Source organism: Myotis nattereri (assembly GCF_964212035.1).
Source record: "Myotis nattereri genome assembly, chromosome: 1".
Taxonomy (NCBI): Eukaryota; Metazoa; Chordata; class Mammalia; order Chiroptera; family Vespertilionidae; genus Myotis; species Myotis nattereri.
The window spans coordinates 155,270,618-155,283,582 of NC_138075.1; the positions used below are offsets into that span (position 1 = coordinate 155,270,618).

The 12,965-nt window shown below is 43.2% G+C and overlaps 1 protein-coding gene across 2 annotated transcripts in view; it reads right to left on the minus strand.

Annotated features, from left to right (window-relative positions):
• PRKCQ (protein kinase C theta) overlaps positions 1–12,965 on the minus strand; it is a 136,807-nt gene that overhangs the window by 42,416 nt on the left and 81,426 nt on the right. The window contains exons 8-12 of one of the 2 annotated variants that reach the window (XM_081089317.1): positions 12,038–12,167; positions 8,336–8,445; positions 7,350–7,425; positions 5,712–5,872; positions 2,108–2,281 (exon numbers count right to left, since the gene is read on the minus strand). In XM_081089317.1, coding sequence (XP_080945443.1) covers positions 2,108–2,281; positions 5,712–5,872; positions 7,350–7,425; positions 8,336–8,445; positions 12,038–12,167 — 651 coding nt within the window. Of the gene's footprint in view, positions 1–2,107; positions 2,282–5,711; positions 5,873–7,307; positions 7,426–8,335; positions 8,446–12,037; positions 12,168–12,965 lie in introns of both variants that reach the window. The other variant, XM_081089316.1, reaches the window with a different exon arrangement.

Below are 12,965 nucleotides of genomic sequence, written 5' to 3' on the forward strand. Positions count from 1 at the left end.
TATCCACACCATCCCAGACCAACGGATATTTATGAACTCCAGGAGGAAATTTCTAGTGGAAAATCTCTCTCACTCAGTATAAACATGCCAAACTCCTTCCCATTGCAGAAAAATAAGCCTGCTTTCTCTTAAACAGCCTCTCATTGCCCCTTCATTCCTTCATGCTTCCTCTACCTGTAGCCCCACGCATCTGCTGCCTCCAACCTTGCCTGCCTATTCAAATTCCTAGTGTCCAGGTTTCCAGCTCTGGTGTTTAGAGTCTGCCTTCTGCAAAGTAGCATTAGTCACACTCTTGCCTCTTTTATTAGAGTGAAATTCTCTAATTTCTCAAGGTCAGGAACTGTATTATATAGTTCCATATCCTCCACAGTGCTTTGAGCACAGTATGTTTATTAAGTTCTCTTTCATGGTCTGGTTTCTTTTTACTTTAGCTAAGTGTATTTATTCATTTAGTCCTTCATTAAACATCTGTTGAGTACCCACTGGGAGCTGGGGAAGTTGCCATCCACACTTTTTGATCAAGTCCCAGTTTCCCGCCATTACTTTCTGTGGCTGGAGGCAGCTTAGAGGCCCTCTGCACGCATAGTTACAGTAAGGTAGTACATTATCATCAAGGCTTTAAATTGAGAGAAAACTCTTCACATTCTTTGGACCTTAACCACATGGTCCCACATGAATCTGCTCATTATTCTAGGCTGTGTATGGGGGCAGGAAGAAAGAGAATAGAAAAATGAAAAGAGAAAATCATGGTGCTTGTGCATGAAGATTGATCTACAAGGATGTTCATTTGGGTATTATTAACATCAGAACAAAAAGTTAGAAATGTCCTATTAGGTAACTCATGCTGTAGACGAGTATCCACAGATGTGAGGAAATGTGTTAAAAAAGATGGGTTACAGAATAGTTGATATTTACAATAGGTTGCTATTATTACTTTTAAAAAACCACTGGGGAGGACATCTAGAAGGATAAACTTTGAAGTATAAATGGTGAGTATGCCCGAGGGGTGGGATTATAAACCATTTTCTTCTCTGAGTATATAAGCATTTTCCAATTTCTCTAAAAAATGATACTGGATAACTTTTGAGTCAAGAAAAAAAAAGCAATTAAATTTTCTAAGGGAAAAGGAGACCAGGACGAGAATCTTCCCAGAACAGGAGAGGCTTCTGACAAAATTCTCCCTCACCCTCAGTGCTCAGGTCTTCACTCGTTGATGAAGCCCACTGTACAGGCCGCTCGCCTGCTGGCCTCATAAAGGAAGACAGCAGTGCACGTGCATTCTGACCCGTTTGTCTCTTCAAATAGATGTATGTGCAGATGAACATGTAGATGAACAAACAGGTGTCACATTCCACCCCCCCTCACAAAGCACTGCTTTGTCAAGTCACAAACTGCTACAAATTCTAGTTGTTATGTAAGTTAAACCAAATTCTAAAAAACAAGCAAACAGATAAACATATTCAGAAGAAAAGCCCTTTCCCAACCGACTACATTTAAAAAAAATTCTGGCCCCGCCATCCAGGAACCAACAGGTTGTCGGTTTGGTTCCCAGTCAGGGCACATGCCGGGTTTGTGGGCTCAATCCCCAGTAGGGGTGCGTGCAGGAGGCAGCCAATCAATGATGTTCCTCTCTCATCATTGATGTTTCTATCTCTCTATCCCTCTCCCTTCTTCCCTCTCTAAAAATCAATAAAAATATTTTTAAAAATCTAGACCTGGTTGGTATTGCTCAGTGGATAGAGTGTCAGCCAGCCCTTGCACCAAAGGGTCATGGGTTTGATTCTCGGTCAAGGGCAGGCACTTGGGTTGCAGGTTTCATTGCTGGCCCTGGCAACCAATCAATGTCTCTCTCTCTCCCTCACCCCTCTAAAAATCAATGGAAAAAATATCCTCAGATGAGAATCAACAACAACAACAACAAAAATCTAAGTAACATTTAGAGGGAAAGAAATTTGTTTAGATGGATGGAAGGTGGACTGATAGGTAAAAAAGAAAAGGATGGAGATGTACCACATCTCACAATGAGGGTGCCACCAGGGCACCGTCTGGGCACAAGCAGATTAACTAGGGACAAGTGGACAAAGGGTTGTCTGCACAGAAGCCATACCTTGGTCTGGAACGTACAGAACATGTGCGTTAAGAATGGATGCTCCCAGGCCAAGGAGAGAACTCTCTTCTCTACCATTGTACACTCAACATCGTCGTCCATCAAAACCACGTCTTTCTTTAGGGCTTTGATTGCAAAAAATTGATTGGTGTTCTTGAACTCTGCTAGAAAGACCTAGAAGGAAGAGGTAACTTTATTTTAGAAGTTGGAGTAACACTCATTAAGGGACAAGACTGAGAGATGTGTGCTGGGTGAGAAAGGAGGCTTCCTTCTCCAACCCCTTTGTCACCTTTATGCAGACACAATAGAGCACTTCACTAGTTTAGGTTATCACCTAACAATTTCATACTCTCTTTGTACATTTCAAAGGGTTTCAAAAAAATTACTATGCAATTGGATGCGTTATTCTCAGTCCCTGAAAAATTCTATTTAAAAAAGTATGCCCTGTCTGTCCAGGGACCTGAGTAAATTTATATTTAAAAACCACAGAGACAAATGTGTATTGATGGAAGCAGCTGTAAGTAGTGGAGAGGCAGACCTGATTGTACTAGAAACATTACTGCAAATGTGCATAAAACCTTGTCCAAGTTTTACCCAGTTTTTCAAGGCAAAAGAAAATCCATGAGGAGTAGAGCTCTCCTTGCGTGCTCAGAGAAGGCACACCATCTTATCTGATGGCACAGACACCAATCCCATTTTCAGGACCTACTATGTGTCAGGCATTCTGCTTTGTACTTTCCATGTGCTCTCTCATTTTATAATCTTTTAATTCTTAGCTGAGAACACTCTGCAAGACAGATAAGAATAATAATAATAAAAAAACTAGGTTCAAAAAGTAACTTAAGTTTCTCAAATTCATGGAGCCACTCAGTGGAAAATGTAACTCCAGAGTTTACTTTTTCCACTTGATTTCGTGAATCACACATGAAAGGACACCAGATGGCACCTAATGGAGAGTTTCCACAGCTCTCGCCTTTGCAAATGATGCAGCAACAGACAACTAGCAGTTGCGAGGACATGGCATTTGGAGATAGAAAACTCCAGTGAGGGTCTAATTTCACAGACATTTACTGGCTGTGGGAATGTGGGCAAACCAGTTAACCTCTCTGGGCTTTAGTTTCCTAATGTGTAAAAAAAGAGAACTGTCACCATATTCTCTAACTTTAGGACCACTGTGAAAATCAAATGAGACACCACCTGGGAAAGTGATCTGTGAACTATAAAATCCTCTCTAAATGGCAGATACTAAGAATACTTGTCATTTGTTTCATATAATGACTTTTAGGGAGTGCTGAAGTCAATGATGCTAAACCAGTAGTGAAAATGCATTGTGTCTACATTTAAAATGATATAGTGCAGACACATAACTCTGGGATAGCTGGCTTGATAGAGGGGAAAGAGCTTAGATGACAAGTCAGGCAAATGAGTAATGTGTAAAACCCTAGAAAACATGCAGTTTGTTCTCCTGGGCCTAAAAGTAGATACAGAACAAGAATATAGAGGCTACCATTTTGGTGAGGAAGCATACTTCTTATAGAGCAGTGATGGCGAACCTATGACATGCGTATCAGAGGTGACACGCAAACTCATTTTTTGGTTGATTTTTCTTTGTTAAATGGCATTTAAATATATAAAATAAATATCAAAAATATAAGTCTTTGTTTTACTATGGTTGCAAATATCAAAAAAAATTCTATATGTGACACGGCACCAGAGTTAAGTTAGGGTTTTTCAAAATGCTGACACGCCGAGCTCAAAAGGTTCGCCATCCCTGCTATAGAGAGCACCAAGGAAGAAGAACGAGTTTGGGAGTGCTTCGTCCTCCTCTCCACGGGCCCCACAGTGCAGTCCTCACAGATGTAGGGACCCCCGGTGCTGCTGGGCAGGGCACAGAGCAGACAATGCCCGAAGCTCTCACCTGTCCCTTGGGATATTACCTAAGACTTGTAGGTTCAACTTAATGTCTTTTTTATTAACCATGTTCAAGTGAAGCAATTCACCCAGGAATAAGGAAAGATAAACATTTCATTAACAATTAAAATTACCTTCTTAGTAATTGCTTCTTTCAATAAAACAGTCCAAAACCAGCCATAAAGCAAGAAGCTGGAAAGGTAATTTCTGTCTCTGTAATGTGCTTTCAGTTTTTGGTAACAGGTTATGATTACACATTAATTGATGCTAAATTACAGTGAGGACTGGCTGTAAAATTGCCTATTACACTCAGATTAACATCAAATGGGCCTGCTGTGGTTCATATGATTGTGGAAATGAACTAAAAGAATTAATGAATATCAGCTATAGATTTCAGGGCAGAGTAGATTTTGCCAAAAGTGAAGCACTGCTGTTTAAATCCAAACCCCAATCTCAGCACATCATCATTCAGCTGGGACAATAAATCAGTTGCATTTTAGTTTGTTTATTATTAAATAAACTGGGTAAGTTTTCCAGCCAAAGTCTGGTGAGCAGGTGCTGAGCATAATGCTGAGTTTGGGTGTATAAATTTATGGAACAGTAGTTTGTGGCTAAAATGTTCATTGGTGCCGAATCTAAGACTATAAAACAACTAATACATTAGGTATCCTTAATACTGTAAAGAACCCCAAATTCTATATTCCATGTCATCCCTCTTTACAATCACTGGTTTGTAAATATTCTACCATCACTGATAATGGATTATAATTTCTTAAATTATGTCTTCTTCCTCTCATTGTCCCCTGTGACTGGCAGAGACAGCCCATAACTCCAGTGTGTGGCAGGAGGAGTTTAGAGGAGGCATTTTCTCCATGAAGCTTTTCCCAGGACTCTCAAGCTACAGCCGTGTTATAGGCTGAATTGTGATTGTGTCCTTTCCAAAAATCAGTAGGTTGTATCCTAACCCCCATGACCTCAGAGTGTCACTGTGGAGGTCATTACAGAGGTGATGAAGTTAAAAGAAGGTCATTGAGGTGGGCCCTAATCCAAAATTACTGCTGTCCTTATAACAAGAGGGATTAGGACACAGCCTTGCACAGAGAACAACCATGACAGAACACAGGGAGAAGAGGCATCTATAAGCCAAGGAGAGAGGCCTTAGGAAAAACAACCCTGCCGACACCTTGATCTGGGACTGCCAGCCTCCAGCACTGTGAGAATTGTTGAAGTGTCCAGTCTGTGGCATTTTGTTACAGTAGCCCTAGCCAACTAATATAAGGCTGAGCACATTTGATAGAGAAAATGAACTACATAAGAAGTAAACCCACACTTGAGCAAACAGCAATAATAACAACAAACAAACAAACAAACAAACAAAAACCCAGTGTGAAAAAGAAACTGGCTGAGGCACCTTCTTATTTCTGAGGTGTCCAGAGATACCAAACTCATAAGCTGGAGATGTACACCTGCAAAGCAAAATGGCCTGGATACACCCAAGGCGGCAAAGGCTGATTTCCTTGGAGCCCATAGGCCCCCATTTGTTGCAACATCTCTACCTGTCACAAAATGCTCAGGACTGCACTCTCTGCATACCCACTCCCAGTTCTGACCCCAAGAGCTTAGTTCTCCTAACCAGGAGCTTTGCTCTTTAATTTTTGGACGTTGGTCTGTGGGATTCTGTGGTATACCATACCTTGCCAAAACTTCCTTTTCCCAACATTTTGTGCAAGATAAAATCCTCGATTTTTAACTTCATATGTAGAGATGGTCTTTCTACGTTTGGCTCAGGTTCTGGATGATGGCATATTTTCTCCATCTCATCCAAGGGAGACTCCCAGGAGATTCCCTGAGGCTCTGAGAATGGCAACCAGTGGTTAAAAGGAAACAAAGAACAATGGAGGGTTATTCTAGCTACTTGGAGAACACACATTCTTTCCAGTTTCCCATTCTAGGATCCATCTTCAATAACGCAGAAAGGCGTTCCTGCTGTGACTGGTGGCACCTCCTGCTTGTGAGCCTGACACTGGGGCCTGGACTGCGTCTCTTAATCCAATAGATTGGGGAAATTTTCAAGTTGAGAAACATTCCAATCAGCAAAAGGCCATTTATGCAACCCAAATGAGCACTTTTAGTAAATGTCAAATCATGGATAAATAGAGATCTTCACCAAACTCAAGGAAAGATGATTCTCAATTGCTTTGTGGCTCACAAGAACAGTGGCATCAATTTCTATGACTTACCAGGGGAGGGAAGAGAAAATGGATAGCAGACTGTTAAAGATCTGAATTGCATCATTTGTCACAGTCTTCAAGTCAACGTGCCACCTACTTTGATCATCTCTAAGACCTGGTCTACTTCTTTGCCTGGACACTTTTCCCCCTCTAATCCAAACCTTTCTTTAAAAAAATTTAAGTTGATTTATTCCTCACCCCATGCCAGAGGACGTGTAGAAAAACATTTTTGGAATCTTTCCTCCTCTCCCGAATATAATTTTTCTTTTATTTTTTTATTGAAAATATCTGATATCTCACATTGTGTTAAGATGCACAATATGTTGATTTGATACATTTGCGTATTGAGATACGACTGTCATTGTAGCGACAGTACCACTATCACATCACGTAATGATCATTTCCTTGCTTGTGATTGGAAGAATGACATTTATTTTTTAATCTATAGGTTTATCTTTCATATTCTCCCTAAATCCAAGAAAAATAAGTATTTTGTAATGTATGTTGAAACTGTTTAGGTTCAGAGTCAGGTGGTCATATGCTCACATGATTGACCTTCAAACAGAAGGCTGGATACACTTCCATCATGTCACAAATGTTAAGGACTTTGGGCACCGCTATTCTTCCCCTTTCTACTCTTAAACGTCACAGAATAGTCTGTGAAGGTGCAGAATAAGATGGTCTTCTGCGGTACCCCCACCACTGAGCTTTATGGTGGATTTATTTCTATAAAAACATTTAACAGTGGTAGGAAGTAACTAACATTCTAAAATTCTAAGGAAAAATGAACGGTTGTTTTCTCCAGACTTATTCCATTTTCTCCCCCGCCTGCCCCCCCAAACCTCCCACTGTCTTAAAAAGGTTTCCTAATGGGGCATGTTTTAGTTTCACTTCTAAGAAGTAGGAGCATCTTAGTTGGTGGCTATGTCTGTAATATTTAGATAGAAAAGAACCATCTATCAGACCAGGTACACAGAGAATTTATATACAGAGGACTCAGGTTAAGGTAAATCGAAGTAAATTCCTGACATTGATTCTATGGGGATCAAGATAGCTACCTCGTTTCCCTGATGCCAGTACATAGGGCAGCCTTGGTTCACCTTTTATGGAGCTTGGGGGACCAATTTCAACTGGACCTTCTCTGTAGATGTGTTCAGTATCTCTTAAGCAGCGAGCCTAGATTACAAACAAAGAGTCAGACCACTCACCACTGATGTACAGCTCAGCCTGTCCTTGGGGACGAAAGGAGGTTCCTAAATGCATAAGGTAGTCAAAGCTCTTTCCCTAAGCACTCTTTTTTGGATTCCATATCCTGCAAGAGTCTATTGGATTTTATGCAGCAGCAGAGCATATTCACTTCCTTCATACTTTTCTGGACCTAATTAGTGGTTTCTCCCATGCTATCCAATCGAAGGGCAATGGGTAGAAAAACAGCATTGCCAAGTCCTAAGGAGGTGTTGTTCTTGGATATGCAAGTTAAGCATGCTAGTATATGGCAAGGCAAAAATTGCCCCAGACTAGGAGTTCTGAGGGCATTTTAGGGATGATTCTAGCATATCAGTTTTCCCTCAGGCTATTAATCAACCCTAGTATCCTATATAATAAAAGCCTAATATGCAAATCGACTGAACGGCAGAACGACCGGTCTCTATGACATGTACTGACCACCAGGGGGCAGACGCTCAATGCAGGAGCTGCCCCCAGCCAGCAGGCCCCAGTCTAGCCAAGGTGGGTGTCAGTGGGGTTCCCCGATAGCCATGCCGGTCGCCCCACAGTTTGGCCCTGATCGCTGGCCAGGCCTAGGGACCCTACCAGTGCACAAATTTGGTGCAGCAGGCCTCTAGTATGAGTATAAAGCTGGCAATGAATCCTCAATAATTTAATGAATTTATTTGTTTTTGTTCCTGCTCATTCTACAAATTTAAGATATTACAAAGAGCCATACAATATAAATGCATTAAATAAATATCACAAAGGCAGGATATGGGCATGAAGATGAAAGGGGAGAAGCAAGCGATCAGAAATAGACTCTATGTTGTTCCACACAGTTGCTAAAGAGTTGAAACTGCAGGAACTTGTCACATACCTGTTGGGTGCTCTCAATCATTGCCAGTGCTTCAGCCATCAGCTTCTGGTTTATGCCACATAGGTTGGCCACCTTTGTCTGGCATCGGTGATGCACGTTCATGCCACATGCTAAAGGAGAACAGTGACACCATGAGCCAGAGCAACAGAACCAAGTGCCATGGCCTTTGCACATGACCTTCTTTAAGTACACCTGTGGTGAAGGAACAATTGGCAGCCCCCATGCCATCTTCACAGCAGGAGACACTGAATACTAATAAATTTGGACAGTGCTTTTATGATGCCATCGGGCTCCCCTTCCTGAAATACACAGATGCTCCTGTGTGATTCTGGGAAGTGAGCCCCACTAAAGATGGGACTACAGCTGTGTTGATAGGGGCAGAGGTCTGCTGTCAGTATGCATTTAGACCAGCCGTGGGCAAACTACGGCCCGCGGGCCGGATCTGGCCTGTTTGAAATGAATAAAACTATTGAAAAAAAAGACCTTACCCTTTTATGTAATGATGTTTACTTTGAATTTATATTAGTTCACACAAACACTCCATCCATGCTTTTGTTGCGGCCCTCCGGTCCAGTTTAAGAACACATTGTGGCCCTCGAGTCAAAAAGTTTGCCCACCCCTGATTTAGACTGTGCCATTACTGAGAGAAAAAGACTGACGTTGGCTCTCATTGGTGGAAATGTGCAATGCTGGAGTTGAAGTTTGTTCATGCCAACCCTAGACCCTCTTCCTAGACCACAGCCCAAGTCCTCCCTTTCCCACACAGGCTGCAAAGAGCTTCTCTGTGCATGAGGGTTCAGCCTCAGCCTGCAGAACTGAAATGGAGATGGTGGAGGGTGGTCTGTGTGTGGGCTTAGGACTGGGGGTGGGAGGAGGGAAAGTGGCTGAGACCACATGCCCAGCATATAGGAGACCTGGGCTAGGTGAGCTAAACAGTCTACATAGGCTTCTAGCTCTTACAGCCACGATTCTGCAGGAGTTTTCCTATTAATAGTCCTGAAAACAGCATGATAAAGGTCTGCCTCCACTTTTTTGTGGTCACGTGAGCCTCCTTGGTTTGGGGGATGTGCACGCCTTTGTGTCTGTGTGAAGACAACTATTATATCTTGTTGTTAGTTTTAGAAAATTAAAATTCTGCTTGCAAAACATCACTGTTACAATGAAAAAAAAAGTTCACAAAGGTTTCCAAATCCCAGCTAAAAATACTTTGATCTCAAGTCCAACTCAATTTTATAAAAGTATATCAATCAGGATTGTTAAAATGGAATTACGCGGGAGGAGCTAAAAAAAAATCATGTAGTTTCAATCTTATCTGCTTATTGTTAGCCCATTTGTACACAAAAAAATAAAAAATAAAAGACCCATCACAAATAGCACAGCAATTGGCATCAAATAGGCGCTCATTAGACACAACTTTTCTTTCATCTTCATTGTATATTACAACGAAATATATATTGAAATATTTAGGTGAAATGTTAGCCACCTTCATCTTTAGTTTTAACTAGCCCACTCTTCTTCAGATAGTTCAATAACAAAACACAACAAAGCAGCATTTGCTATGTAAGTATAAAGCTGCCCAGTATAAGTGGGTAGATCTAGTCATAAAATCCATTTAAAGTGCGATGTTTAATAAAGATGCTGTTTGCAAAGGCTTGATGCCCTTCTGAATTCTGCATCCTTAGGACAGGGAGGCAGGTAATGTGAATTTAGCACAAGGGGTTGGGGAGTTTTACTTTGCTCCTTAAAATTGTACCAGATCTAAGGTTGTCTCTGATGTGCAGTTTGTAAAGAAAGGCCTTGTTCCCACCATGACAATGCCATAAGTCTTTGTTACTAACCTAGCAGGTGAGGAGTCAATCTCTTTGAGTGCAAATAGTTCCTTCTGATGGCTATTTTCATGGGAAGTGTAGTGGAGCGAGAAAGCAGACAGGTCAGGATGAAGGGAGGCCCTACTTAGGAAGGTGGCTTATGAGAGAGCAAGATAAAGAGAGTGTGCAGCAAAAGACCAGGGAAAAGGGATGTAGGGAGAGAGTGGGAGGTGACAAAGATGAGGACATGAGGAGGTGAGGCAGCAGGGACTTTGGGGTGCTGGTAGCAAGAACAGAGGACACATATGGGGGAGGAAAGGGAAGGGAGGATATGGGAGAGGAGAGAAAAGAGGGAGGGGGCTGAAATGTAGGAGATGGGAGAGTGGGGAAGAGAATGGAATGGAAGAGAAAGAACGTTAGAAAAGGACAGAACAAAGCAGGCACGTGATCCATGAAATAATGCCAAGAATCCTCGTGGGAGTTCTAAGCTCAGAGCATAATCACACTGCCTGGCCTGGGTGGGGGTTGGGGGGCCGGGCTCCAGGGAAAGGAAATGTCAACGGTGAGACCCTCATGAGAACAGGAAGACTGCGGATGGGGCTTTGATTATTCATATGCTGTGTGTACCATTAGGATATCCAATGGCTTCTTGCCTGTGAACTTGTAAAGGTATTCTGCGCGGTGCCAGGCCCCCCCATGCCTCTTGAACTGGCACGGAGAAGAAAGTGTGTCGCAGCACTTGCGGACTACGGAGGGACTGTTCAGGTGGATTTTGACTACATGCTGGTCTTGCCTTCGGTAATGATTTAAAACCTAGGCCCTCCTGCCTCCCTTAAGATGTCACTCCAGGCTCCCCAGACACGTGAACACAATTGTGATGAGGAAGGGGGACGCTGCTGAAGGTGATCTCTCACCTTAAGTCAGCACCTCTGTCGCTTAAAAGATAAGACACACATTAGTTAGCGACATAAAGTAAAGTTGGGCTGCCAAGAACAGTGGCTTCTCTATTTAATAATTCAGAACAGAAAGGTCCCTGCTGCAGCTGAGCCCTCCTTTTTGAATATCTGGGCCCCATCCCCACTCTCACCCCCATTCAAAAGGCAGATGTGCTTTGTCATCCTCGGTGGAATGTTTTCCTCTCTACTCCCTGATCTTGGTGCAACAGCATCTCAGCTTCTAAAGGTTATTGCCTTGGCAACTTGGAGTTGTAGAGCAGGAAAGCCCTGCTGGCTTTTTCTCAGGATCGGTCTGGATAACTTGACCAGAGAGGCTGCAGGCTCTGGCTCTGCTGTACTGGCACCCCATGGGGAAAGGTCGGAGTCAGAGCTGCGCTTGGCCTCTCTCTGGGCATTTTGAGTGATAGACTCTCCATCCAGCATAAGTCAGGGAATTCTTCTGTGCAGGACCTTCCATCCGCCAAGCAGGCGCGCTGGGCTTGCTCCTTGATGGGGCCACAGGAAGAATCTCACTGGCTGATACAAAGGAGGGCGGCAGGGGCAAAGCAGAAGCTGCCAGAGCCAGGGGCCAGGCCCAGAGAGACAGCGGGGCAGGAGAGGGAAGCGGTCAGAGGAGAAATGCTGCCTTCTTCATTTCTCCCCAGGAGGAGGCACAACAGAAGGCAATGAGCCAGGAGCCTTGACATTTAACCTGAGTGATTCTGTACTTCTCTGGGTTCAAGCATTTGGATGTGTGGGGGGCGGTATGAGAGAAAGATCAGCAGTGGCTTATAGTTTCAGGCCTTTCTCATTCACGATCACAGGCTCCTCCAGGCTGTTTGGAGAGGTCAGCGGCTGCATCTCTCCCTCCCTCCCTCCCTCTCATTCTTCACTGAAGCTGCGGATCCACCTCCTGGAGTGTTCTGTCTGGGCCCACACGCATTTCCCACAAGACTCACCGTCACACTTCAGCCCTTGCCTGGCCAGGCCCCAGAGCAGGGTCCCGCAGTGCTCACAGAATGTCGGGCTTTTGTAATTGTAGACTTTAAATCTGTGCGGCATGTCAATTTTGAACCTCTCCTTGTGGAACTGAAAGAAGAGGAGACCACATGGCAGAGGGGTCCCTGGGTTCCCAGCCTTCCATGTCTTAGCAGATACTTTAGCATAACTAGCAGAATAATAAAAACATTGGAACGATGTATATTTTAAACCACAATTTTTACTTGTCAAGTTTTATAGTCATGTTCAAAGAACTCAGCCAGCCATTAGCACTTTCGGGGTGGGGGGCAGGCACGCGATATACACATATCAAGTAACCCGCAGACAGCTGCAGTCTGAGGCATTCCACAGTCAGGCTAACATTTCAGGAAGAGGGAACTAGGGTTATTTATTTAGACAGGAGCTAAGTAAACCTTGCACTTCCTTTCCTACTTTAATATAAATATTTCCTTTTCTCTTTCAACTCAGGACCAGTGCTTTCACCTTTGGAAGATGTTATATAATGACCCCTCTAGCGGCAGCATTGCCATGGGCTTATTAGTATGAGGGCCTGAAGTGTGAAGCACTTCACACCTATTATACACAAACAGAGGAGGCCAGAGGTAGCTGATGGTTCTGCTAAGTGCTGTGGACACATATGGCATGTGTATTATCTTTTACATGTGATATCTCATGTCATCCTCAAAATATCCCATTTGAAGTAGCCTCTATTAGTATTCTCATTTGACAGATGAGGTGATGAAGCACAGAGAGAGCAAGACACTTGTGTAGGTCACACAGCCAAGTGAGCTGGGATAGCTATAGCCTGGCCATCAGAATGAGAGCCTGTCCTCTTTCACTTTTACTCTTCTCTCTCAGAACAAACATGATTTAGGAAATGGGGAGAGG